Source organism: Enhydra lutris, unplaced genomic scaffold (genome assembly GCF_002288905.1).
Source record: "Enhydra lutris kenyoni isolate GAN:26980312 unplaced genomic scaffold, ASM228890v2 scaffoldscaffold3, whole genome shotgun sequence".
In the NCBI taxonomy this organism is placed as follows: domain Eukaryota; kingdom Metazoa; phylum Chordata; class Mammalia; order Carnivora; family Mustelidae; genus Enhydra; species Enhydra lutris.
In genome coordinates, this window is record NW_019154087.1 from 68,298,542 (window position 1) to 68,326,133 (window position 27,592).

General features: G+C 44.0%; 1 protein-coding gene across 3 annotated transcripts in view; it reads left to right on the forward strand.

Moving 5' to 3' along the window:
* The window catches only part of LOC111156012 (zinc finger protein 827), a 165,729-nt gene that overhangs the window by 21,328 nt on the left and 116,809 nt on the right, over nt 1-27,592 (forward strand). For all 3 annotated transcript variants that reach the window (XM_022516545.1, XM_022516555.1, XM_022516565.1), the window contains exons 2-4: nt 9,081-10,133; nt 19,242-19,414; nt 24,910-25,390. In XM_022516545.1, coding sequence (XP_022372253.1) covers nt 9,081-10,133; nt 19,242-19,414; nt 24,910-25,390 — 1,707 coding nt within the window. The remainder of the gene's footprint in view (nt 1-9,080; nt 10,134-19,241; nt 19,415-24,909; nt 25,391-27,592) is intronic.

Sequence of the window (27,592 nt, forward strand, 5' to 3'; positions counted from 1 at the left end):
GCTACTCGTACTCTTAGATTTCCTGAAGATTTGGGTTTGAACCTTGCTTTGTCACTCATTAGGTGTGTATGTTGGGTAAGCCATTAACCTGTGGAATCTTGGTTTCCTGGTCTGTAGAACGAAGAGACTGTGGTCTACCGCATAAAATCACGTAAGGCTCACATTTGCTGACGAATAATCAGGCATCTACTACAGCACCCTGTATATTTGTAGTGTTTGATGCATGGTTGTTCATTCATTCAACAAATGTTTGTTGGGAGGTTCCTGGGTTCCAAGGCTGGTTCTAGAATTCACTCGTTCCCTTCATGACGATTGCACGATGATTTAGTAGTAGAAGTACCGGCCTTTGGAGTGAGACATCTGAGCTCAAGTCCTGTCTGTGTTAGTAAATCAGCCGTGGGGGACCATGGGCTAATCACTGGCCCTTCTAGACCTCTGCCTAGAGACTAGCCATATGGACTAAATCTCCAAGGCTTTTCCATCTCTAATTCAGACAGACACAAAATCCAAACTTAGCAAATAGAGTTCTTAGTCTCTTAAAGATCCATGGTGCTGTCTGGGGAAGTTACCCTCTGTGATTTAGTTTTTCTTTCTGACGTGGGGGCAAGAGGACTAGTACTCTCTGTTTTCTGATAGTAATAATAATAACAAGGATAGCCACCCTTTACTGAGCTCTTGACACTGGGCTAGATACTTCTTCTTGCTTCCCCACATAGGGTGCATGTTTCTCCAGAGTGGGTGGGAATCCAGAGAGATGTGGTACATCCCTGCAGAGAAGAAATTTTCCTTGGAGGCTTGTGAGCTACACTGCTGTGGTATTTACTACGAATAAGCAAGGCCACAGTATAGAGCAGAATACGGGATTCACTTGAAATGTTGAGCCAAGAGTTGGAAGAAATTTGGGGTCTTCTGGAGGGGACTTCAGCTTCATCATTTCCCTGGGATGTTGTTCTGTGTTCTTGGCCGCTAGGGAGACTGGTGCAAAAGTTTGCAAAACACGCTCTTTTCCCTATTTCATGTTTGACTCACATGAGAAAAATAGGATTATCACTTGTAATTTTGAAAACCGTTCTCATTGTCAGTACTGACAAGTGCTGCCTTTCTGACTGTTAAGCGCATTCTTCCTCCTCATTCATACGCTTGACAAAGAGTTAACTGAGCACCTACTCCATGCTCCGTACCATTCTAAGTGATGAACAGAACACGGAAGCGAACAGAGTGAAGCCTGCTGTCTCGTGGAGCTTTCTTTCTAATAAACAGTGATGTTGGACGGGAGACCTGAGGAATGAAAGGAGTCAGCCCTGTGGCTAACTGGGGGAAATTTTGCTATTTATTTATTATTTATTAGCAAGGCAGAGCAGTAGGAGATGAGGTGTGATATGGATTTCTAAAAGCTTACTGCGGCTGCTGGCTGAGTGGAGCGGGGCAAGAACCGGAAGTAAGGAGGCCCGTTGGAATGACACCACCGTAGTCCCGGTGAGGGACGGCAGTGCTGTACATCAGGGTGGGAACGGTAGACAGGCTGAGAAGTGGCAAGATTGGGGATGTATATGGAAAGTAGAACCGACACACTCTGCAAATGAATTTGATGACAGGTGTAAGAGAAAGGGAAGAGTCAAGGCAGGCTGCGGGGTTTTTGTTCGAAGCAATCATGGGGATAGAGGAGTTGCCGTTAGTGTTGAGATGGGCAGGGTTTTTTGTTGTTGTTGTTGTTCTTTGTTTTTTAAAGATTTTATGTATTTATTTGCCAGAGAGAGAGAGAGAGAACACAAGCAGGGGGAGGCAAAGGGAGAAGGAGGCTCCCCACTGAGCAGAGAGCCCGATGCTGGACTTGATCCCAGGACGCTGGGATCATGACCTGAGCCAAAGGCAGATGCTTAACCGACTGAGCCACTCGGGCGTCCCAAGAGATGGGCAGTTTGATGGAGGAGGTTGGGTAACTCCTGGGTCACTGGAAGATCTGGCAACTTTATATAAGGATACTGAAACCCACTCAGATACTGTTGGCGCCTCCCTTTGAAGATAAGGAGTGATGTGTTCATTTGTGTTACCTTTGTTTCACTCGTGATGTTTACAACAATTCTTGGAAAATACTGCTATGTGCAAGATGTGCGGCTTGACCCAGGGGGCCTCTTGGTGCTCTCTCAGTCTGTGGGCTCTTATCCTCTCCAGACTTCCTCCCATTTTCCTCATGCCCTCATGGCACCTTTTCCCCGGCTGCACTGGTGACAGGAGTCTGGTTGTCTTCTCAACCCTGGCAGTTTTAAGTAACTAGCTGTTCTTAACTTTTCCTCTTGGCACTGCTGACAGCGGTTGGGTACCCTGGGCATTGCAATATTTTGCTAACTGTGATCCCTGAGGTTCTGGCTTGGGGGTCAGTTGCCCACCCGTGTGTTTTACTCATACCATGGTCTTGGACCCCTGAACCCTTGAGAGGTCTCTTAGTGTGGGGGGCGTGCTGAAGCTTTCAGGCTTCAAAGGGACAATGTAAAAATTGGCAGGTTAAGACCAGCCTAAATGAGGGTATGTTTTCTGCTTCAAATCATCAGATTGGTTCGGAACAGCCTGATGTGCAGCATGCGAGACCTTTATTAAACATTACAGAGGTCACCGTTCTTGTCTTCCTGGTGCCTCTTCCCTCTTTTTTCTTCTGTGACTCACGTTAAGCCAATTGCAGAAGCCGCCCTCTGGCTTCCGTGTTAAGTCCAGAGAGCGGAACCTGACCTCCAGCGGGCTCATCCGAGGGGAAGGACCTTTCTCTAGGTGGTTGGTGATTAAAAGTGAAAACCTAGAACCTGTGCAGCCAGGTTTTCAGCCTCCAGGGGAAGGTGACCTCAGAGGAGGAGACTAACCTCTGAGAAGAGACTAGAAGCAATGAGAGAGAGAGAGAAAGAGAGAGAGAGAGAGAGCGCGCTCTGACGTTGACATTGTCCCAGATGCTAGCTCCATTGGGCCCCTCTCTGGGTTTGGTATAGGGGCTGAGGGCCTCACCTGTCACTTCATGCAGTGCTAGTGGTCACTACAACCACAACGGCCCTGATCCTCTGGGCAAAGCATCAAGCAGGAATACAAAAATGACCCAACTCGTAGTCCCACCTCAGGCATTCATAATCTAAAATGGTCTGATTTCAAAATGAGTGGGTATGATAAGAAAATTGGTAAAATCTGCCCTTTAACAAATCAGTAGATGGTCTGTTTCTTAAATGTGAAGAATTAAGAATATAAAAACCGTTTTATGAGGCTAGTTTCGCTAACGCATGTCACCCAAATATTAGCTGAGTCCGTGACAGGGCTATTTGCTGTCTGATGGTTTCATAAGAGCAAGCCCTCCCAGGTGAATTTCTGGTGTCGTCTGCTAAAATCATCTTCATCCCTTCGGGCTCCATTTCCAAAGCCATCTGCACCGTTGGGGTTGTTTTATGCATCCACAGCTCTTGCTCGCTTTGTGCTTTGGGTGCTTGGGCAGCCCTCGCTCCCTGAAAATTACAAGGCTTTGGGCAAGAGCCTGCTATACCCTGAGGTTCCCAGTTGCAGAGAACAGCTCCTTGAACATAGTAGATGCTCAGGAAATGTTTGTCGAATTAAGTCAGTTATTAGCTTTGGCTCTGTTCGTAGCTTCTATACAGAGCTCTTCAAACTACTTTTTTTACACACCACTTTTGTATAAAATTGCATGGGAAAGTTGGTTGTATGATTTGAGGTTGGTATTACAGGTCCAAGTGATTAATAGCAATAGGGATGCGTGACCTTAATATTAAATACAGATATTTAGCTATTGATGTGTGCTGGCTGGAAAGGAAGGGCCCTTGGAAGATTCTTAGATGAAAATGAGCCAGATGGTTAGTTGGTATGTACCAGTGAACACACCTGTTATCACAAGAAGGTGTTGACTGCCAGAGGACTGACCGTGAGTCAATGCCATCCCAGGCGAGTTCTAGAATTTAAACCTTGTTCTCTTCAAACGCTGCTGGTTAGATTCACAGTGGACCAACTGGTGGAATGGGGTTCAGGGTAGATTTAGAAACGGGGCTTTTAGATTTCCATCTCCACTTACTTTAACCTCAGCCAAAAAGCATGAAAATTAATAGGTGTCTCTTTCTTGCATTTTACCCCCTCTTTTTGCCCCCTTCTTTCTGATCGAGGATTGAGTTGAGTATTTGTCCAATTAAATGCATCTGATTAAAAACTGTCAAACTGAAAAGGAAGTGAGCTGAAAAAAAAATGCAGCAGGAGTTGTGAATATCGAGTTACCGATTTTTTGCTTGAAACTGAATTAAAAATAAATGTGTTAGGTAGTGGAATTTTGTTTTGTTTTCCCCAAAGGAGAAATATTCACCACATGGAAACAAAATTTATTCAGCATATTTTCATTCCGTAATTGTACCATTTCTATTCTTAATTCTTTGAGTTTTTGATTTAAAGTGAAAAACACCCAAACAGACTGTTGTGTAAAATTGACAGGAATGAGTGTGAACCTGGCTGTCAGAGACATAGGTTGTTGTAAAATTAGCAATGGAAATAGCTTCCTATTCTGGAGGTTAAAAATAATGTATTTAGAAGGAAGTTATTTACATTGGCCGTTTGGAGGCTTCCCCCGGAGCCTTAGTAGGGAAAGCTGTGAACTGCACAGTCGGTGTGCGCAGGAAGTGTTTCCGGGACCGCCAGCGGCATGTGGGGTGCTCAGCTGTGAGGGGCCATGATGCCGAGCCCGTGACAGACAGGAAAATGGAGCAGTCTCGCTGCCCAGAGGCTTTTCGAAGGGTGAAAGGGAGTCAAAAGCCAAGCCCAGCTTGTTCCAAAAGTTTGTGGTGTCCCACAAAGTGCAGGGATGCTTTGTTTCGAGCTTCTCCAGTGAGACCATCTTTCCTCTAGAAGGTACTAGAAGTTCCTGCCCACCCCACCGAAGGGGAGCTCCCTGCAGCTGGACCAGTGCAGCCTTCAAGGACATCTCCTGCTGGAAATCGGATGTGAAATACAGAGCAGCCCAGCAGGGGGAAGAGAATTCGTATTTGTGGGAGAAAAGCCTCGTTGCTGCTGTTTTGTGAACTGAGAGTGTGTGTGTTTGAGCCTCTTAGGATGGTTCTGCAACCTGTGCAGGTCTCTGCTTCTCTTGCATTCATTTCTCGGAAAGCCTCCCCCACTTTTTGCTTGACTTCAGGTGATGCCAAAATAATTTCAAAAATGTTTCTCTTCGGGTTTCTGGTCTGGCTCCTCCTAGGCCGTGCATTAACATTATTTGGTCATTTATTACTTGAATAACCTCAATTTTAGTAGCAGCGTCTTCAGAAAGGCGATTAATAGAGTATTATCAGTTTTAAATGGACCGGAGTTTCCTTGCAGCCCAGAAGAGAGTGTATCTCGGCCGTGTCCGCAAAGAACCGAGGATTCGACGGTTGAAAAATATCCAGGTATTTTAGAGGACGGAAACTGGTCTGTTTAAAGAAATGCTTTGTTTGCTTGTTTGGAGCTTCTGTTTTGAAAGAATTGGGAACGTTGCCAGAAATTTAGGTACCAGCTGTTTGTATCCTCCAAGAGGTTGGGATCTCCTTATCACTGTTTGATAGGATTAGAGCCTGAATGGCCGACTCCAGCTTTTGATGCGCTCACCACCTCAGAACGTTTGGAAGGGGAACGTTCTTTCTCATGGAGGCTGTGGCGGGGTTAGGAAATTAAGCTTTGTCTTTGGGGCTTTGCCCTGTAGATGTGCTGAATCCCTGAGGCATTTGAATCAATTTTTGACCAGGGCAACAAAGAGGCTGCGGGGAGGGCATGGAGAGATTAGAGTATGGGAATAATGGATACTTACCTCTTAATGGTGTATCTCAAGATAAGGACTGAATACTGTCCTTATCTATGGGAATTCTCTTGGTCCCCTCTGTTTCAAGAGAATGGAAGGATGGATGACCGGGGTGGGAGGGCAGCTGCTCCAAGTTCACTAGAAGTTGCCATTCAGGGGCATCTGGCGGATGGCTCAGTGGGGCTGTGCAGAGAAGCGCTGGCCAGGTGTTGTGAGATTTGGGTTCTTGGTTCTGGTATTCGCAGTAGGTAGCCACGTGTCTTTGTTCCCAGCAGGTAGCCCCTCAGAGTATTTAACAGTCTCAGTAAAATGACAAGCCTTGGCCAAGTGGTTATGATTTTTTGTGGTTCTAAAAACCCTGGCTTTATGTACCTTGTTCTCCGGCACTTATCACATTGGTTCTAGACCAGTCTTGACTATCTAGAGCTACTCTCGTGTGACAAAACTATAACCCAGAACTATTTACTTTTGAATCATTTATTTTCCGATGTTCTTTTAGCGAGTGTCAATAAAGATCAGAGAAAGAGATTCTTGGAAGAGATAGTTACCAGTTCTTAGTGTAGTGATTTTTAAATCCTTTACTTTTCTTACTATTTACAGGACAGTTCCCATGTGATTTTTCTGAAGGATGGGATATTTAAACTGAAATCAGGAAAGGTGGTTTGCCAAAGGAACTTGAAATTAGCCCTATTGTTGAAATTGATGTTGACTGCTTGGTGTTTGGTAAAAAGCATCTCTTTGGGAAGCCACTGAGAGACGAGTAGTTCAGGGTCCTGCCGGTTTGAGCAAAGATGAAAAATGTTGAAATCGAGTGGGAAGAAGGAAATGTGGCAAATCACAAGGAACCAGACTGTTTTTAACAGAGAAAATTCAATTTTATCTGCCTTTTTCCAGCAAATTCCATTTGATATTTTACATTTTCTTGATAATTTAATAAAGAATCTCAGGAAGGAGTTGCAGAACTTTAGCTTAGGGAAAGAGAATTTGTCATTTGTGACATTTCTTCTCTAAATAGCATGGGAAGATCAATGTATTAGCTTGTAGCTCATGCATTACTAGTTCTAGCTACTTCTGTTCAGAAAAGAAACAGCATGTTATAGAGCAAAACTTGGCACAATGGGGAGTTTGGGCTCAGTCCCTGAACGTTCACTGAACTCTCCTGGGTCCAGGCATTGTGCTAGCCACAGTGAGGGATGTGTGGGTGATACATCTCCTATCTGCCTCCAAGGAACACCACCACTTACCTTTTAGAAGATGCCCTGATAATAGACAGGTAATTTAGAATGATACAGAATCAATAGAAACAAAACACGGGAATGTGGGCTCTGCATTCAGAAGATGCACAGAGTCTGGCTGCTTCTCACCGCTGGCAGTCACCTTGAGCTGAACTTCACACTGTCCTCCTTCCCCTGGGTTCCAGCCTCGTAGCTGGTCTTCCTGCTTCTACCCTTGTGTCTACAGCCTCTTTTCCACACAGCAGCCAGAAGAGGCCTTTGAAAATGCAAGTCACATCATATCAAAGCCCTCTGTAGTTCCCAGTTTCACCAGATGCAAAAGACCTTTCAGCAGTTTACAGCGTTGCACAGGTCTGCTTGGCCTTGCTGCCTTTCCACACACTCCCATCCACCCTCACTCTCCCCCATCCCTCTTTCTTTCTCATGGTATTTCTCTGACTTCCTCTCCTACTGCTCTGACCCTTACGTTCCACCCAGCCTACACTGGCCCCCTTACTGTGTCACGAACACACCCGGCGTTTCCCCACATCAGGGACTTTACAGAGACTCCCTGTGCCTGGAACGTTCTCCCAGACGTAGAACAGCTGCCCAAACAATTGCTCACTTCTTCCATCTTTGCTCGGATGTCCCCACCTCCATGAAGCTCCATTCTGAGCACCTCATTTGAGATCGAAACTCACCTCTGCCTCATTACTCCCAAACCTCCTTGTCCTGCTATGTATCTTTCTCCATAGCACTCATCACGCTCTGGCTTACTCTATGACTCTATGACTAGTTTTTAAGTTTTGTGTGACATCTATCTTCTTCCACTGGGATGTGAGCTTCAGGAAGGCTGGATCTTTGTTTTGTTCAATGTGGTCCAATCTAGAATGATCTAGAACAAGGCCTGGCATGCTGTAGGTACTTCACAATTATTTGTTGAACAAGTGAATGGATGAGAAGGAGAGATTCATTTTGAGAGTTCATAAAGCATCACAAGGAAGAAACTTTTGAGGTAGGAAGTTGAAGGATAAATAGACAGGTTTTCTGGGGGAAAAGAAAGACATGCCTGATAGGAGGACTATCTTGAGCAAAGGTAGAAAAATGACAGACCTCCCCGGGCTCTTGGCATGAAGGAAGTCCCGACTGAGCAGGGCTTGAGGGGCAGTCAGAGTGGTGGTCGCGGTGGGTAGATCGTTAAAGGGGACTCTTAGTAGAGTAAGGGAACAAATTCCTAATCATTGCCTGTGTCAGGATGGCAGGCATGTTGGTAATTGCAAGCCAGGGCTCTCAAAGAAGTGACGTGCATAACATGGGCAACGTCGTCACTTTAAGGAATCAGTAATGTGAATGGTGTTTGCTAACGAGGTCTGATTTTTGTAGAGAACTTGAGGATCTGCAGATCCTCAGTCACATGCTTTATGGTTTAAACTTCCTAACAACTGGGTGAAGTTGCAATATATACCAGCAGGTATTATTTACATTTTTGGGTGAACTTTTCAAAAAAAAAAAACAAAAATCAGTTGCGTCTTCTGTCAAACCAGCTAAGCGACCTGCCTGAGGTCTTGGAATCAGAAAGCGGGGAAGCGAGCTTCCCACTGTCTTGTACCTCACAGACAACATTTTCCCACCCTGCCAGGCTGCCTCTCTAATTATGTTGGGACACTAAAGGGATCATGCTGGTGTTTTTTACAAGGGAGCAAGCTTCTCTCCGGTTCTCCCACCACTGAGAATAGCAGCCTCTCCATGCAGTTCCTTTTTTACCAGATGCATTTTTCTCCCCATCCCCCCCTCCATTTCAGCTTGTCTGCTGTAATTATAGAAAGATGAATATGTTTCGTAGGTGGGTGTGTTTTTACCTTTGCCTGTTTAGTATTTTACCTTCTTTCAGGCGAATGCCAAGACTGTCTGACTCAGCACCTGACATTCTAGTAAGGTTGTTGCTGTCTTTCTTGTGGTTCTTGCTGGGGGGGAGGGGAAGAGGAGGCATGTCAGCAACTCCATCTGAATGTCTTCAGACTTGCTCGGTGCTCACTGGGGAGTAAACCTGATCTTCTTAATTCCCCCAGATGTTAGTAGGCTGGAAGAGGCGGAGGGAGAGCTCAGTGAAGGAGAGCACTGGTATGGAAACTCTTCAGAGACTCCGTCAGAAGCATCCTATGGAGAAGTCCAGGAGAACTATAAGTTGTCCCTGGAGGACCGGATCCGGGAGCAGTCCACTTCCCCCGACACCTCCTTGGGCAGCGCGACCCCCAGCAGTCACACGTTGGAGCTGGTGGGACTTGACGGTGAGGTCCTGCGAGACTCACTGCAGTGTCAAGACCACCTCTCCCCTGGCGTGTCTTCTTTTTGTGAAGATGACCCCCCAGGCTCCACGAAGCCCTTGAGCAGCAACCTGAGGCGGCTGCTGGAGGCCGGCTCCCTCAAACTCGATGCCACAGCCACGGCCAATGGCAGGGTGGAGTCCCCGGTAAACGTGGGCTCGAATCTCTCCTTTTCCCCACCGTCCCACCATGCCCAACAGCTCAGTGTTCTTGCCAGGAAGTTGGCTGAGAAGCAGGAACAGAATGACCAATACACTCCAAGTAACCGTTTTATATGGAATCAAGGTAAGTGGTTGTCCAACTCAACCACCACCTGCGGCTTGTCCCCGGATTCAGCCATCCTAAAACTGAAAGCTGCAGCCAATGCCGTTCTGCAGGACAAATCTCTCACCAGGACTGAGGAGACCATGCGATTCGAGTCCTTTTCCTCCCCTTTTAGCTCCCAGTCTGCCAGCTCCACCTTGGCAGCCTTATCCAAGAAAGTCAGTGAGAGAAGCTTGACTCCTGGTCAGGAGCACCCACCTCCCGCCAGCTCCTTCCTTTCCCTGGCTTCCATGACCTCCTCGGCCGCCCTTCTGAAAGAGGTGGCCGCAAGGGCTGCGGGGAGTCTTCTGGCTGAGAAATCGTCACTGGTGCCTGAGGACCCTCTACCGCCACCGCCTTCCGAGAAGAAGCAAGAAAAAGTCACCCCACCCCCTCCGCCACCGCCCCCACCGCCTCCGCCACCACCACCACAGTCCTTGGAGTTATTGTTACTCCCCGTTCCTAAGGGAAGAGTTTCTAAACCCTCCAATTCAGGTATGGAATCTTTTATTTCAACCATCGTGTAAGTTGTGTTTTTTTTTTTTCTTTTTTTACTGTAAATTGCCATGTCTTCTTCACTGCTTTATTTGGTTGGGCTTCCCGTCTTATCTGAGGCAGGAATAAAAAAGCAGGAGCACAAGAAAATACTTTAAGTAAGCAGTGTAGTGGGCTTTCATGTATGTATTATACAAAGACTTCACAAATAGCTTCATTTTTGAAAGGTAATGAATAATCTTAGAGATGTGCAGTACTCCTCCCTTTCATATAAATGATCTTTTTTTTTTCTTACCAAGTGCAGGCTAGGTCCATACGAGACATATTTAATGGGAGAAGATCAAAGCATCTTTGTCATGGAGTGCATGGCATCACTGAACATAGGGGGAGAAAAAAAACCCGCTGCTTTTGAAACAGTGGACAAGGGAGAGCCCACCCTCCTGCTGCCTCCCATCACAAATGGACTTTTGTATACAGTAACTACTCTGCCCTAATTTATCACACTATACACTTTTATGTTAGCATTTTTATTATTTATTTGTGCAGAATTTAAGCCTTTCCCACTTATCCTGTTCTTCTGTAATTTCTTGTCATATAAGAACTGTAAAGAATATTGTCATTCAGACATAATCAAAGCATTTCCTGCAAATGCTTTTTTTTTTTAAGATTCAAATCCAATCAGATTCTGAAGGAATGTGCATGTGGAAAATTTGAATCATAAGTTTTTTTGTGTGTGTGAGGGCAGTCTTTCCAAAGGAGAAGTCGCTTGTCTTGTGGAGCCTTGACATTCACAAGTTGTTCATCTGAGGGAAGGATTTAGTCACTTGAGTTCTCATGGTAGAAGCATCACTTCTTGTACTGGTTTGTTTTTGAATTGTGTGTATGATAAATTCACGGTACCGGGATGGATGTATGGAGCTTCAGATGTCTCCCAAGGATATCCTGTCAGACTGGAACAGGAAGTAGGCTATGTGTGTCCTCGTCAGTATAAACACTGCCGTTGTGTGTGTCTAGCCAACTTTTGATTATTTGCAGCCACATTGATGAAGAGTGCTTAGAATGGCAAATAATTGAACGATCGCAGCTAGCATCAATTTGACGCACTTACGACAAATTTCCATTCAAATTGCTGAGTGGGCTCTATGTGGTAATTCTAATTATTTTCAAACTTGTGTAAATGGCAGAATAGAACTAGGAAAATTGATATCTAGAACTTTTATGACTCTGAATGATCCAAACCATTCACTCCAGAGTTTCTGAAGTGTCCATAAAATCCTAAAATGTTTATCAATTCTGAGTTTCATGTCTCCTCACTTCTTACCTGCCATCTGGTGAGATAAAGAGAGGAATGGCTAAAATTAGGAAACCAGGAGAAGAGCAAAGGAAGCTGGGTAATTTTGCAATGGAATAAATCACTCCTCATTTAGAGAAATTTCATTTAAGCGTAGCAGCAGAAAGAGAGGTATGGCTATATGTAACATGAAATTTTATAAATATTCTTCATACGTGATTGTTGAATGAATGTGTTTATGATGTTTACGCTATAAATTCATGTGGACATAAGTTACTTGGAAAAGGTTATACAAAATTAATAATCAGGGTTAGTTGACTGAAGACTCAGAAAGAGGTAACTGATAAAACTGTGGCTCCTGATGTAAATTGTAGCAGCTTTATCACTGTGAAGTGTCTCGGGTATAATGAGCAGTAGAGGTGAAGTATAATTTTTTTTTCTACTCAAGTGCTTAGATGCGTGTAAAGATGTAAAAGAGGTCATGAACTTCCAGTGCACAGGAGACTTTTTGCCTGTTTTATTGTAGGATATACACCCAAGGGAAAAGATATCTTCCCTTTATGGTTTAAATGCACTTAATTCACACCAACATCTCAAAGAGCTTCCAAGCAGAATTTTACATGGACCTACCAACAATCATTTTTTTCTTTTCCTTTTGTTAAATTTCTTCTACTGCCGAAACCCTTACTATTTTTCACAAATTGAAAGATGGGGGGAAAGGAACTCCCTTGATTGTGTCTCTACAACCCCCTGCTGACTGACTGGTACCCAGAGGCCCCTGTTCTCTACGTGCCCCTCGGCACCATCCGAGCGCTGCTGAAGCAGCCCCACTGACGAGTCACTCATTTTGTAAAGCTCACACACGCGGGAACAGCGCTGTGAGGACAGACAAGAGGGCTCTTGACATAGTCCCTTGAAAAATGTTCCGTGTGTCCATGGGACGCATCCTAAATTCCAGTTCTGTGTCTGACCGTGTGGGTTGGCGGTAGGGGAAGGGGAGTCTCTGTGCACCTCTCGGTTAAAACCAATGTCGTCCCTTCATGGCATGCTGGCTAGGTGATGGGTTAAGAAGGAGTTGATGAACTATTCCATTCTGTTATTTGTCTTCATTTTGTGGAGAGATGGTTTGGTTGCTGTTACCAATTTTTGAATCTGAGGAGTGGAAGGGAAAGGTGGGTCTTCTCCATCTGCCCTCTGCCCCCCTGCTTCCCTTTCTATACACTGTACTGTTGGTTTTAGGGCAATCCAGGGCTAGATTCAGATGTAATTTGAATCTGGATGTCATTCTTTACCGAGAAAGCATTATGAGAATGTGGTGAGAGCTGTCACCCATATTTCTGAACATTTCTCTCTTTGTTTTTTTGTTTTTCGTTTTTTTTTCTTTACCTTAGAAAGAAATCTTAGTTGAATTCACAATAGATAGGTAGGCTGGCTTCTTGCAGCAGGGAAGGGTGTCTGTTGCCTAGTCATTTAAATAAACAAATAATAGCCTGCAAAAAAAAGATCCTTAAAGATAACAACACACCATCCTGGTTTCAAGCAGTGCTTATATTTAAAACTGTTTCTCAAAATGTTGCAAAAAGGGCATAGAAAGTAGTTTCTGGAGTTACAAAGAGAGATGTGCTAGAAAAGCCAATCCTGTATTGAGTAATTTAGACACCAGCATTTCTTTGACCTTCTTCAGGTCAAGGGAAGTCCAAACCATGGGGGAAAAAAAAAGTGTCTTTTAGGTCTGACCTTATTCCTCTTCTTTGAACAGGATTCAGTTGTTGCCAGGTCATGGTGTATTTAATTCCTTTAAAGAGCCCACCACTCAGTAGCCTTTCCCCCCTGCAAGAGAGACGTGACACTTGAGGAGGAGATTTCTTTCATATGACCCCGCGCCCCAGCACATGCTGCACTGTTCCTCTGAAAGGGGACACGGGAGAGAGAAGATTATGTCCGTTTGCTATAAAGATAAATGTCACACATTGACTCAATTCTCTTTGAAGCTACTGTTGGTTGCCTCTCAGAATAAAATAAATGGTTTTTATTTTAAAGACAAAGTTTCTTGTAAACGGCCACCAAGATTCCCAGGATGCCAGACTCCTAGTTAAAAGAAATAACAAGGAGAGTTTTGGAGAGAGGGTTTCCAAAACATCTTATTTTACTGAATAAAATTTAAATATGCTTAGAAGAAAGCTGGTGTCATACTGCTGAAGGCTAAGAATAGTTCCTGGGTCAATAGAGAGAGAAACGTTCTGGGTACTGTTTTCTTTCGTATTTATGTGATGTTATTAAAATTTATTGCAAAGCCGTAGAAAGTCCAGAAAGTGAGGTAACCTCCTCCTCTACTCCCGTTAGGTCCATGGTTTTCAGAGCCATAATCTGGGAATGATCACAAGACAGGAACTTGCTTAGAAAATTCACTTTTTAATCAAGATTCAGAACTATCTGTCACTGACCTCAATTATATTTCCCCAGCGCTTTAAACTCAGACTGCCTCTAGTCTTGATAATCCAAATATCTAAAACTTCTTAGTTTTCTTGAATACTTAGCAATCGTTACAATATGCATTAGTAACATGCAAGTCAATAACAGCAGATAAAGCCAGTGATATTCATTGCCAGCATAGTTTTTTACACCTGGAAGTAGCATTTGAGAGACATGCCCATGAAATTCTATTAAAAGATATTAATTCCGTTTATATTGTTAGAAAGGAGGATAGGTCATCCTGCACAGATGTGCACTCGTGGGTTGGTAGACCTGGAGTGGAGTTGGTGATGAGGGTTTTGTATACCCAGGGTCACCTGGCATCTTGAATTCCTTTGATGTGTTTGGTAAGGTGTGTATGCAGATACTACCCGCAAACTACTTGCAAATTAGCTCGATTTTCTGCAGATTGCCACATAGGATCTAACAAGAAAAGTTTGATTTCAAGGCATGCAAAACAGTTGCATTGGTTTTAAAAATACCTACCTTGAGTTAAAGCAAGTCATTAATGAAAGCCTCCATGATATTTTCCCCCCAAGATGTGTTGTTATTGCTTTACGAATTATATGTAACAACAGCATAGAACACCAAACCAGAAGTGAATATATTGGCTCTAATCCCAACCCTGCCACTAACCAGCAGAGGGATTTTAAGCCTACACCTCAGTTCGCTTTCTCATCTATAAACTGAGCTAGTTGGGAATTATCTCCAAGATTCCTTCCTGTGTTAAGATTCCTTGCTTTTCCTTTCGTATTCTTGAACTCTGTCAACTCAAACATATTTTTTTTTTCTATATTTTGCATTAACTGTCTTGCTTCTTAAAATTCACCCTCAACTCTCCCACAAGATTATCTTTGCCTTGGGCAGATCTTGTCCGTTGTAAATAGTTTAAACACTTACCATTCTACCTTACTAATGATGTAGTCATATTGCATGCATTTTAAATATCAGCTGCTCCAAATTCATTTTGGAAATAAGTAAGATGTAAGTACATGAACATCTCTCCACACCCATTCATTTGAGACATGTATTGGCGTGCTACGTGAAAAGCATGCACTCTTGGGCTGACATTTCGTCTACTGGGACTTGCTGGAAGCTTCCTGTACCTTTTTCTTCCATTTCCAGGACTCATTTCACTTTTTGATACTTTCTTGACCCAGCCCTCTCCAATTACTCTCATTACAGTCCAACAATTTATTGACTTGTATATCATACCTAGCACTGTCTGGGTGCTGGAGACACACAGGTAAAGACCTCTAGCCTTGCCCCAACCAATCCCCGCTCCCCTCATCCTCCCTTTCTGTCTTTTCCGCCTCTCTTCATTGTTGAGCTGAATTTTACCATCAGAGTTCTGCCTAGGCTGAGCTGGACCCTACCTGCGTAGCATAGTGGACTCCCGCTCCGTTATTTTCTTCAGGCTTCTGTGACAAACCACCCTTTTGGGCCAGGCCCTGAGCTCTGTATTTATGTGGTGTCAGTTCTTTAAATTTACGTCTACTCTCCTGGTGAGTTTCCTGCTTTGGAAGGTACGACTAGAGCCTATCATCACTACTGTTATTGCAACAGCTACTAACAGTAGCTTTCATTTACTGTGTGACAGGCATTTTACACACTTATTATCTCTCTTATTCCAATCATACTGTTGTCTGTAAGGAGAACGTGTTTCTCCAAAGAGGCAAAGTAGCAACTATCCATGCTACTGGGTCTGTTAGCATTTGGTGGGATTTAGTTTTGTTTGTGGTGACATTAACCAGCTAGTGATATATTTATCCACTAACTCTTGTATCTTGGACCTGTTCCTATGTCAGCATTTGTTTATGAGACAGTGGTAAACTAGGTGAAATAATGAACATTTCGATCCTACTGCACTAAGAATGTGTGGTACAGTCTGAGGAAGTGGTCATATTTCCTTAGGCTCTAAATTTGAGTGAAATTTACAGCTGTCAGTTCCTTGAAAATAGTTTGGCATCCAAACTAGAATACATTCTTACTTCCTCCCTTAGACAGGGAGGGCATCCTACTAAAATATCAAAAAATATTTAATAAATAAAAATGCAGGTGTTACCAGGGGAGGTTAATGGCCAACTTTGAAAATCGATCATTGTATTATGGTTATTTTTATCATTTGGCTTTTGTCTTTTTCCTTTCCTCCCAGGATCAGTTAAAAATTTCAAACCGTTCTAATAGTCTAGCACTTTGACACATATCTTGTTGTCAGTTTCTCTTCATTATGACTATTCTAATTTTTTCCCCAGTCAATCCAAGGACATCCTAATTTGTACACAATTCATGTGTCTTTTGGTATTAATTAAAACTAGGGAAGCATAGCTCCAAAATAAAATAGATTTATATGAAATGCTAATATGCAGGATTTAATGTAGTGTCTCTGTAATACACACTAGGGGTGGGGGGTGTCAGAAAAAATAAGGAAGCTATTGGTCATATTAAGCAAAGTAGGGTGTCCAGGGGGCCCTGGCCATGTTCCTTTTGTCAGTTAATGTCTTTTTATTGCCTTCCTGTGATGGGTCATGAAACCTCAGGTCAGTGGAGGACATCTCCATTTTTCTCTGCTGTCCCAGACAATTCTGTAAAATTAGGCAGTTTGCGGGTTAGATACTGGGAAAATGTGGATTAGTGGCAGCCTGTTTGTGTATGTCTTTCTTACTATTTTGATGTTCTTACAACCCCAAATGGACATCATTATCATTTTTTTCCCTCTGGTTTATGACAATAATCTCACCTAGAGGCCTGGTTCAGCCTTTTCTCTCAAATCTGTTGTTCAGTGTGTAGTCTTTGTGATCAAGATACCAGAGTGGAAGAAACGACAATGAAGGACAGAAAATGAGAGGCCAAATTAGGGATAGGACTCCAGGTCAGCAGAGGCAATCAACAAAAAACAGCAGGAAAGCAAAAGGCAGGTTAAAAAAAAAAAAAAAGCAAAAAAACAAAAACAAAAACAAACAAACCAACTCTAAAAAACAAAACCAAAAACAAGCATGTTTATAGGCCTCTACAAAGTGTGCTTGTCCTAGAGTGAAAGAACCCTCAATCCCATCCCATCCCCCAATCAGAAAAGGAAATGCTTGTGACAGAAACGTCACAAACAGACTTTCCAGACTTGAGGGCATATTTTTAGCAGATTCTTTTTCAGGTTGCTTGGTTAGGGTAAACAATATTGCTTATTATACCTGTCAGAGTAAAACAGAATTTTTGGAATGCCCTAAGCATATTCCAGAACGCTTCTAGTTCCATCCATGGTAAGTGGTCTTTTGCATACAGAGACTCAGTTGACTTGATGAATAAATAATAAGATGATTTTAAAGTTTACACATGAGAATATACCCTTTTAAAATTATAAAAGTAATGTGGGCATGAAAAAAATCTAGTGTGTATAGAAGAATCTAAAATAAAAACAAAAGTTTCCCTCTCCGACCCCTTCCTTTTAATCTACAGTTCTTCAAAGGTAACTGCTTAATGGTTTCTTGGGTATGCTTCTGCACCATTTTTATACAAATAAGAGGATATCATTTTTTTGTTTGTTTCATTTACTCATCTCATTCTTTCTACTCCCTGTCTCTTTTTGCCCAAGCATTTAAAACCAAATCCCAGATCTGGTACCCATTTCCTGTATTACCTTGTATATTATCTCCACCAGAGAAGAACTTGGGGAAAAAAAAATAAATAAATAACCACAGTAACTGTTACCACATCGAACGGGATCAACAATGATTTCATGATTTTATGGAACGCCTGGGTTCTTTCAGTTATCTCAGAAGTGTCTTTTTGTAATTGCTTTGTTTGAGTCAGGATCAAAATCAGCTTCACACCTTGTATTTGTTTGATGTGTCTCTATAACCGGGTCCCTTTTCCCAGAGCCATTTCCTTGAAGAGACTGTCATCTGTCCTGTAGAATTTCCCATGTTGTTTTATTTGGCTGATTCTGTCCCCTTGGGCATGTGGGTTTACCGCGTTGTTGCTATTTTAACCGCCTGTATTTCTGGTAAACTTCTAGCTAATTAGAGGCTTGATTACATTTTTTTGTAGGAATATTTCATAGCTGGCTTATCAGAAGGTCTGCAATGTCTGTCCCTTCTCAGTGATGTTAAACTCCATGAGTGGCTTTAGGTGTTGTCAGCTTGATCCGTCCTTTATAAAGTTTCCTGTCAACCTGTCACCTCACTGTATTAGCAACCATTGATTCTCATTTTTTAGAAAACAAAAATAGAATCAGCCTAGACATATAGATTCCTATCTTGCTTTATCCACTAACTCTTGTATCTTGGACCTGTTCCTATGTCAGCATCTACAGATCTAGTTCATTTTAAAGAATGGCTTCATATATTTTATTTTATGAGTGTATTCCGATTTATTTAATCAGTTTGGAAATATTTCCGATCCCTCATCTTTCTGATGAAGAAAGGAAAGTCTGAGTCTTCAACTCTCTTTGTTTTAATTTTCTGTATCCCCTGCTTGCAGAAGCTAGTGTGGCACTGAGCTATGGAACATGGTAGACCAGAGGGGTAGTAACACAGTGTCGCCATGGAGAGCCTTTCCTGGGGGCAGGGAGAAGAGCGTTATCTTAGCTTTCCTAAAAAACGGAAACATTTGTGACTGCCCTGTTGTAGCTCTTCCCCAAGTGGGTGGTGGGGCCCAGGGCAGAGGAAGGCGATGGATCTTGTTAGTGACAACCAGAGGAATAGAAATAAGTGGGCGAAAAACCCCGACCTTAAGACCCGTTGATGGTCAGATTGGCAGTAGTGTTTGCACAAGACATAACTAAACAAGCCGACGGTGGGATCCTAAAAATTGTCTCCCCTGGAGTTCGGTTTGTGAGGTTTATGATGGCTGTTTGGTTTTCAGTGTGGTGCCGTGCATCATTGCCTGTCCCACTTGATTTGTCTTTATTTCTTGCTGTTTCTTAAGTTTAGGAATTCAGATATGGCCTCAAGTCTGGAGGTTTCCTTCAGGATAACAAAGCCCCTGAAGTCAAGCTTTTCTGGGCTGAACGAGGCCAGGCCGGGCAAAACCCCTTTGCAGATGCCTTCCTAGGTCGGGGTGTGGGGGAGGCGTGGTGGGATGGCCTTTGAAAGTAAGACTGTCACATGGCAGCATGGTCAGATTTTGAAAGATGGAACCCACATGGAAGTATCAAGATGCACGTGGTGGGTTCCTACTTGAAGAAAAGCAATGATAAAACTTCCTCGTGGATCAAGTCTTGGAATAGCCCAGGAGAAACCCCAAATCATTTTTAGTGCTTTTTCTATTAGCGATGCATGTGAATTAGTGCTGGCTGCAGTATACCTTTTTGTTTTCCTCAATTTTTCTCTCTTTCTCCCTCTTCCAAGCCTCAGAAGAGGAAAGCGGAAAGCCTTTCCAGTGTCCGATATGTGGTTTGGTTATCAAAAGGAAGAGTTACTGGAAGCGGCACATGGTGATCCACACAGGTTTAAAAAGTCATCAGTGTCCACTCTGTCCATTCCGGTGTGCTCGCAAGGACAATCTCAAATCCCACATGAAGGTAAGCCACCTGCGGACGGGCCTCACGGAGAGACAGGCACAGCCCGAGCTCTTGTACACGGTCCAGTGCAGGAGGCCTCTAGGCAGGAGAGGGGCCGTCGTTGGAGCTTACAGAATGCAGTGCTCATTGTCCCCATGTCAGACTGAAGAAGCAGGTGGCAAAGCTTTTCCTTTGTAATGCTATTCCCTTCCTTTTTAACTGCAAAAAGCAGCTTCTCTATCCAAAGAGTAGACATAAAGTAGGGCCCTTTCCTATTGGGGAGCAGCAGCCTACCTTGGCCTTGTATGGCAATGCATGCTTAGGGCGCTGGGAGGAAGACTTGGGGACGAGCAAGGAGCAGGAAAGACCAGTACAGGCCAGCCTGTTGGACCCATGCCCCGGAGAGGGGTCTGCCTTCTTCTGCTGTCGCTTTATTCTCCAGCTTACAGACCCACAGGAGGGGCTCCTTGTAGGAGGGGTGAGGGCCTTGAAAGACACCTGGGCTCTAGCTTTCACCCTTTGTGAGGCTTGGGGGGCTATTCCTGGCAAGACTGGGTCTTCCCAAGGGCTGTCCGTGTGTGTGCTGTCCTAATTCCCAGAATCATACTTACCAAACATCTAAGGACGTTGGTTTCAGTGTCTTGTTAAAAACAACTGCATTTCCCTCTTATGTGAGATGGAGAAAACTTAGTCACCTCGAAGTCTTTCTGGCAGACCCCATTACTAATACAGGTTTTCTCTGAAATTCAAAGAAGAAAATCACGAGATCAAAAGAGCATGGGCTCTTGAATTTGATAGACCTGCATTTAAATCTTATTGTGCAGCTTAGTAGCTAAGTGGCCTTGAGCAAATGAACTTTAGGCTCTCAATTTTCTCATCTGTTCAACAAGAACGATAATGTTTGTCTGGAAGAGTTGTCACGAGTATTTAAGGGGATAATGTTAGCAAAGTATCTGACATAGGAAATGTTCAATAGTAGTTATTTTATTTTGATAACTGTTTTTGAACACCTTTATTTTCCCACTGATATTTTCAGTAAGGCTTGGCTGTCGACATTGTTTATAACGTTTTTACTTTCCTGCCATAAGAAGCGTAGTGTATGTACGTACTTAAGATATTTCCTTTTTTCCCCAAAACCTTGTAGCCTAATCCATCTCACTAGATCAGTGATCACTGTTTAGAATTGTAGCTCTAAAAAAGTGATATCAGACAGAACCTCTCCTGATTTTAGGAGCTAGCTTAGAAGATTAAAAAGAAAAATTAAATCCATGGTGTAATTGGTATTCTGTCATTTGTCCTTTTCTCCCGGGAGTAGCTTGCCCTTCGTCTTCAGAATCCATTGAACCAGGAGTTCTGGTCGGTTGGATTTTACTGAGCCTGCTTAGTTTTTCCATTCCCCTCCTCATCCTCTAATGCCTCTTCCCAAAGCAAAATCTCATCTTTTACACCTGCAAAGTGGATTTCATTAGCAGGATAAGACTTCAAAAGGGAACGCCTTTAAAACTAAAATTTGTTTTCGTTACTGTGTCCTACACTGTGTTTAGAAATCAGGTCTGGCAAATTTAAAGCTTCAGTGAGCAGAAAACTTGCATCTAGCCTGACACCTTGTAAGCTTGGTTTCAGCTCAGGGTCACATAAAACAACCTATTTATAAACCCATGGAAAAAAAGCCGGGTTTTCAATAGCAGGAACTACTGACCCTGAAACTACAGGGAGATGAGTTGGGTGCCTTGATGATACAGATGGTCGGCCATGACAGTGTTACAGATGAGAGCTGCAAGGGCTTTGCGGGTCGCGGGGTCTCAGAATGCTTTCAGAACAAATCAATAACCAGTACAATAAAGCAGTTGTGTGAAATTACTACTTTATTCAAACTCATGGTGTCCTAACCTGTTGAGCTACGACTGGAGCTTTTGATAAGGGAAGTGTGAGAAGGGCTCATGCAAGTTTAATTTTATCAAATGGTGTACTCTTTCTTTTCTCTATTCTGCACCTCACTGATGGGCCATTTTCTTTCTTTCATCAAAGAATTCACGCTTTTGTTTTGATTTGATGTACTTTAATTTTGAGACATTTCGTAAACAGAGTCTATATAGAAGCATAGTGGCGGTGGTCTTGGGAATAGGTACTCCTGCTGCATTCACCAGACTGAAAATATGAATGGATTTTCTACAATGGTTCCAGCCTGTGAAGTGGGGGCCGTGTCGCCTGTAGATTAGGATCTCCCACTGCGTGCGGTCAGAAAGACCTCAGTCACAATCTCAGTTCCACGACTTTTAGTAGCTGTAAGACTTTGGGCGAATCATTTAACCTCTCCCAGCCTTCGTTTCCACTCCTGGAGATAATCATCCGATCTATCGCCTGGAGTCTGGAGTCATTAGAAGGGTTAAATGAGATAATGGACATAAAGCAACTGAATACAGTGCCCGGCATGGAGCATACTCAGGAAATGTAGCTAACCCGGTCATTATCATCCAAGAGTTCTCAGAGTTAGCATTTACAATTGGAAATAAAGTAATGCCGTGGGATAAAAAATTAGTCTAAATTTTATCGCCTTTTTCTTTTTGTGATGAATCTTTAATGGTGACAATTTAGGAATACTGGTAAATGGCAAGAATATAAAATTGACCCTCGATCCTGTCACACAGAAATAACCATTGTTGCCATTCTAACGTGTGTCCTTCCGGATTGACGCTATGGACTTAGTTAGGACAAACTGGGATTCGACTTCATTTGTTCAATAAGGGCAGTATTTACAGTGTTCCCACTCGGTGCTGGGCACTGTACTTTTTTTTAAAACCTGCCTTTCCTCCTCCGTATATCTTGCCAACGTTTTTATGGGCAGCTGAGGAAGGAGCTTGTAAATGCCTCCAGCTTCCTCATGGTTATCTTAGATTTCCATTAAGCCTTTTACAACTTCCCTGGATGAGTGAGCCTATAGGAATTAAATACGAAATTCATAAGCCGAGATTGAACAGAAGAGGTGAGGACTGCTAGAATAAAGCACAGTGGTAGAGTAATGGCAAGAAACCGGGCAAAGGTCGGAGCGCGGAGTCCTGCCATTTAAGGAGCTATGACTCCTGAGGAAGCCCCTTCCCTGCCCTGCGCTGTCTCGTGGAGGGGGTGGGGAGCAGGTGTGTGCCAGAGCTTCCTCATGTTCCTCCCATTGCCACCGGGAGATGGACAGCACGAGGTAACAACGCCTTTTATCCCAGCCCCCACCTGGCCCCCGTAGGTGCTCTCGGTGCAAGGTGACTGGTCCTTCAGCCTGTCTCTATGTGGCCTGGAAAGAATGATACGCTTTAGACAAAACGTTTCTTCACATTAGCGGACTTAGAGGGATTTAAAAGCCAACGTTAGGCTACAGAGATTAGAAGTCATCACAGAAAGTTTCTGTCAGGACAGAAGGGAAGAAACAGCCGCAAGAGCATAGAGAGAATACTTCTCTCAAAGGCCCAGTGCGACATCTCGCCCCTTTGGGAAGGGGCAGCTCCAATAAAATGACAAGTGTGAGAGTCACCACCACGGCCCCGGTTCCTCCTTTAAACCGACACTGATTTTTCCACAACTAAATACAGCACAGCCAGGATCTGGTGGAAAAGAAGACATGTAAAAATAGTGGCGCACAGACTCTTCTCAGTCCAGGGCTCCCTTTCGTCTTTAGAACTTGGGCTCGCTCTCTGTCCTTTTCCTTCTTCCAGAAGCTGCTTCCGGAGCTTCTGTTCTTGGATTAGCTCCTCTCCTCTCCCGGGTCAATGGATGTAAGGACACTTCTGAAACGGAATCTGGCCCACCACCCGGCTCCCGGGACAGCGGGTTCAGGGAGTGCTCCAGGCAACACCTGTCGGGGTCCTGTGGGGCTGCGACCTGAGCCCCCAAGGTGCCCGGCTGCTGCGGGAGTTGGGTGGAGGAGATGGGGAATCTTCATGATTCTGTGAGGAAGCAAAATGAAATGATCAGCTCCACCGTGAAATCCCTTTGTTGTGAAAGAACAGAGAGAGGTGATCTTAACAGCCAGTGACAAACGCATCCCTAACCCCCAGGCCCTCCTGACCTGGCAGAGGGGGAAGCCTTTTAATGAGCAAGGCCTTGCTGCAACTGAGTTGAAGTTTATGTGTTTATTTCTGAGAAATGCATGCATTGGGGGATCCAGAATCTCTTTTCAGCTGTTTTTTTCAAAAAGCCACAGTGGGGTGCTGTGGCGACAGGATCTCACCATTAACTTTTAATTTCTTTGCTTTTGTTGGTCACTTAACATTATTTAAAAGTATCTTTTGGCTGGTGAATAATGCTTTTGGATTGCATTCAGAATGCATAAACAGCTGTAGTAAAACTTGCTCTCTTGGAAAGGAAGCCTACGCAGAGGGGCCAGGTGGTGCAGTGAACCAACGAACTAGCCTTTAACCTTCGTTAGACCTGGGTTCAAGTCCTGCTGAGGTCACCACTGGAACATGTCGGTTCTGTTTTGGTTTTGAATCCCAGTCACTTGCCTGTCCAGATCCCACAACTCCCTGAATCATTTGGCCCAAATCTACACAATTGGCAGTTTCTACGCAAGGGAGGGGCGGTTCTGAAATAGCAGGGTGAGAGGTCAGCGCCGAAGCACATTGGCAGAGCTCAATGGGGAAGTTACGAGCTGACGAGCACCTGCCAGCTTGAAGCCTGGCTCAGTCCGGTGCAATGATTTCCTCACTTTTTCAAGCACTACATTCGGTAGGGACAGGAGGAAAAAAGCTTCTTCCAATTTTTTACAGGTATTGTGCGTGCCGGGCTGGAACTGGATTTAGAAGTCTGCATTCTTTCACCGCAGACATCAGAATTGGGAGCCCGATAAAACCACATTGGGAAACATTGGTTTCCTCTTGCTGAGTATACCGGGTGGGGATCAGACCTTGGTTTTTCTCCCACTCTGATTTGCTTACCTCTCATGTGATTTTGCTCACGCCACTTACTCTGGAGTCTCTGTCTCCCTGTCTGTGAAATGGGAATACCCCAGAGACATCATTTTCCACATTCTTAATTACCTAGAGAAGCATTCTGAAAATTGAAATTACGTTTGCAAAACAGAGGTAATTCTCTGAGTGACAATAATTGGGTACGTGTACCTTATTGTTATTGTGAGAGGAATTACTTGACAGGTTGCCTCTTTTGACCCCCCGACTGATAATTATGTTAGTTCACACTGTGCTAGGTTTATATTGTCTCTGAAGACCCACCGAGATGAGATGACTAGAATATTAGGAGGATTCTCCTGAAAACAGCCTCCATGGCAGACAGCACCCCCCATTGTGAGTGTGGCTCTAATCATGGGCTCTTAACCTGTGTGGACCCGTGTTATGTGTAGGGACGGACCTCATCACGTGGGGCACGCTAATGAAATGCTCCTCTGGTGATTTCTGTTTCCTGGGCCAACCCTTGGTACTGTGAGGAAATGGTTGATGAGTAGTCTGGATGTACTACAAGGCATTTTCCGTAAGCACATGGTGGAGAGCTCATTCTTCTTGCTTCTTCGTCAGGTTCATCAGCACCAGGACCGGGGAGAGACCTTTCAGTGCCAGCTATGCCCTTTCACTTCCTCACGCCACTTCAGCCTGAAACTCCACATGCGTTGCCATCAGCATTTCCTGAGGACAGAAGCCAAGGTGAAGGAGGAGATCCCAGACCCAGATGTCAAGGGATCTCCCCACCTCAGTGACAGTGCCTGCCTGGGGCAGCAAAGGGAAGGAGGAGGGACAGAGCTAGTGGGGACCATGATGACGTCCAACACTCCAGAGAGGACTAGCCAGGGTGGGGCTGGCGTCTCGCCTTTGCTGGTGAAGGAGGAACCCAAGGAAGATAACGGCCTGCCAACCTCCTTTACTCTGAATGCTGCCGACAGGCCGGCCAACCACACAAAGCTGAAAGACCCCTCCGAGTATGTGGCCAACAGTGCGTCAGCATTGTTCAGCCAGGACATCTCTGTTAAGATGGCGTCTGATTTTCTCATGAAGCTGTCAGGTACTTGAATAGGGTTGTATTCTCTCTCTCTCACTCTCTCTCTCTTTCTCTGCCAGGATTCTCATCTGTAAAATGAGCTGGTAGTACTAGATGATTTCAAGGTCCCTTTAAATTCTAATCGTTTACACTCTCATAAATTTTCTCCTCGACCTTTTTTTCCCCCTTCCCAGTCCTTTGGAAGTAGTCATTGCTGTGGTTTGGGTCTAGAAACAACAGGGCTTGTTGATTTCCTTCCGGTTTTTCCCCTTTATGGGTTCTTGTTGTGGGGAACAGGTCACATGGTGAGCCATGTTGGTGATAGTTCTTTGTGTGACCTTGGGCCATATTTAACTTGTCTCTGCGTTTGGTTCTTTTAAAGTGCTCGTATGGAACGTCTCATTTTGCATTATTCAAGTTCTTTATTGCCTTAATTTGTAAGAGTTTTAAAGGACATATATACAGAGACTCCTGTTAGGAATTATATTTTTAAAATTTGTGCAAATGATAAAGATTATCTTCACATTATTTTTTCCACTGGAAAAAAATTTTATTGCAATAGAATGTACCTAACATGAAATTTACCATTCTAACCATTTTTAAGTATACAGTTCTTTGGCATTAACTTCATTTCTGCTGTGTAGCCATTGCCACCATCCATCTCCAGAAATTTTTCATCATCTCAAACTGAAACCTCATACCCATTAAACAACAATTCCCCATTCTGCCCTCCCCACAGCCCCTGGTAACCACTAGTCTACTTTCTGCCTCCCTGAATTTAACTATCTTAGGTGCCTCATGTAAAGTGAAATTAAAAAAAAAAAAAGCAAACAACTTTTTAAAAAATATTCTTTCCCAACTACCCCACTGCCTTTTGGAAAGAAGATGAAATACGTTATAAAAATTCATCGTTAATCGACATCACGTTTATCATCAGATTACACATGGCGTTTCTTTTTGTTTTTGTCCTTCATTTTTTCCCCAATTTCTTTGATTAAGTTGCGGAGTTGAATAGGGGGTGTGGCGATATTGAGGGAGCGCTGCTTTTCCTGACTGTTTGGGAATGATAAAACATGACATGAGATTGTGCTGCTACTTGTTACATTTTTAAAAGTATGATTTAAAATTGTAAAAGAGATGTGGAGGGTGGGAAAAGGTCGGCTGAGAGTTGGTTCTGTCTTTCAGTGAAGATGGCAGTCCCCACTATGTTTTCCAAATGCCATTTCAGCTCTTTGGAGATTGACAATACCCTTTTAAATGGAGAATAATTGGTCACCGCCTTCCTTTAAATGGACTGTGAATCACATTTCACTAAATGTCATTGCCAGGTGAATTAGAGGTTCGGCTTCACTCGCTTGGAAGTCCCTTTGCTCAGTGACACTTCAGTCAGGTCTCTCGGAATGTCCCCAGCACCCAGATCTTTGCCCCTCAGGTGTGCAAAACACTAGTTGGAAGAAATGAGGAAATGGAGGGGACAAGAAGTGAGGCGTCAGAAATGACCTGGGGAGTCAACGAGGGCAGGGAATGTTATAACCAGGCGCTCCAACCCACTAGCCCACAGCGTGAGTGCAGAGTCCTCCGCTGGAAATGGTCAGGCCACAGAAAACCAAGTGTATCTGCCTGTGGCCTTGAAGAACATGGAGGGGGGGGTGTTGCGCGGGGAGGGGGGCGGTTTGGCTCTCTCCTCTCCTCCTCTCTTCCCCTCTGCCTGCCTTTTCCCACCCTGGTCTAGGGGAAAATGTACTTGTAGAGTCTTTGAGTTTTATATTTAAACTTTTTTAAAATGTGGGGAAATGCATGCTTCTAGTTTTCCTTTTGCTGCTGGTCCTTTAGGCTTCACCTCTGTTGGGGGTGGGGGGGGCGGCGGCAGGGAGGGAACGTGCAGGGTGTGCATCTCTGGTTTTTCCCGGATGGTCTCGCCCACCAATATTATAGCAAAGAGGGCTCCTTTCCTGGGCTCTTCTAGTGCACTCCCAAGGGAAGGAACGCAAATGGCCCGGCGTATTCATAGATGGGGAGTGGGGGGAGACTAAGGACAGGGGTGAGTACCTCTTAGTATTGGGTTACTGCCTTTACTCCAGAACTGCAAGAAGTTTTTAGATCTGGAGGAAGGGGAGAGGGGGACGAAGGAAGGATTGGTCTTCAGATAGGATGCTTGGTTATGGTACACTACTCCTGCTGGGCTCAGGCTGTAATTAGCTCGGACCCAATCTCAGGGAGCCTGAG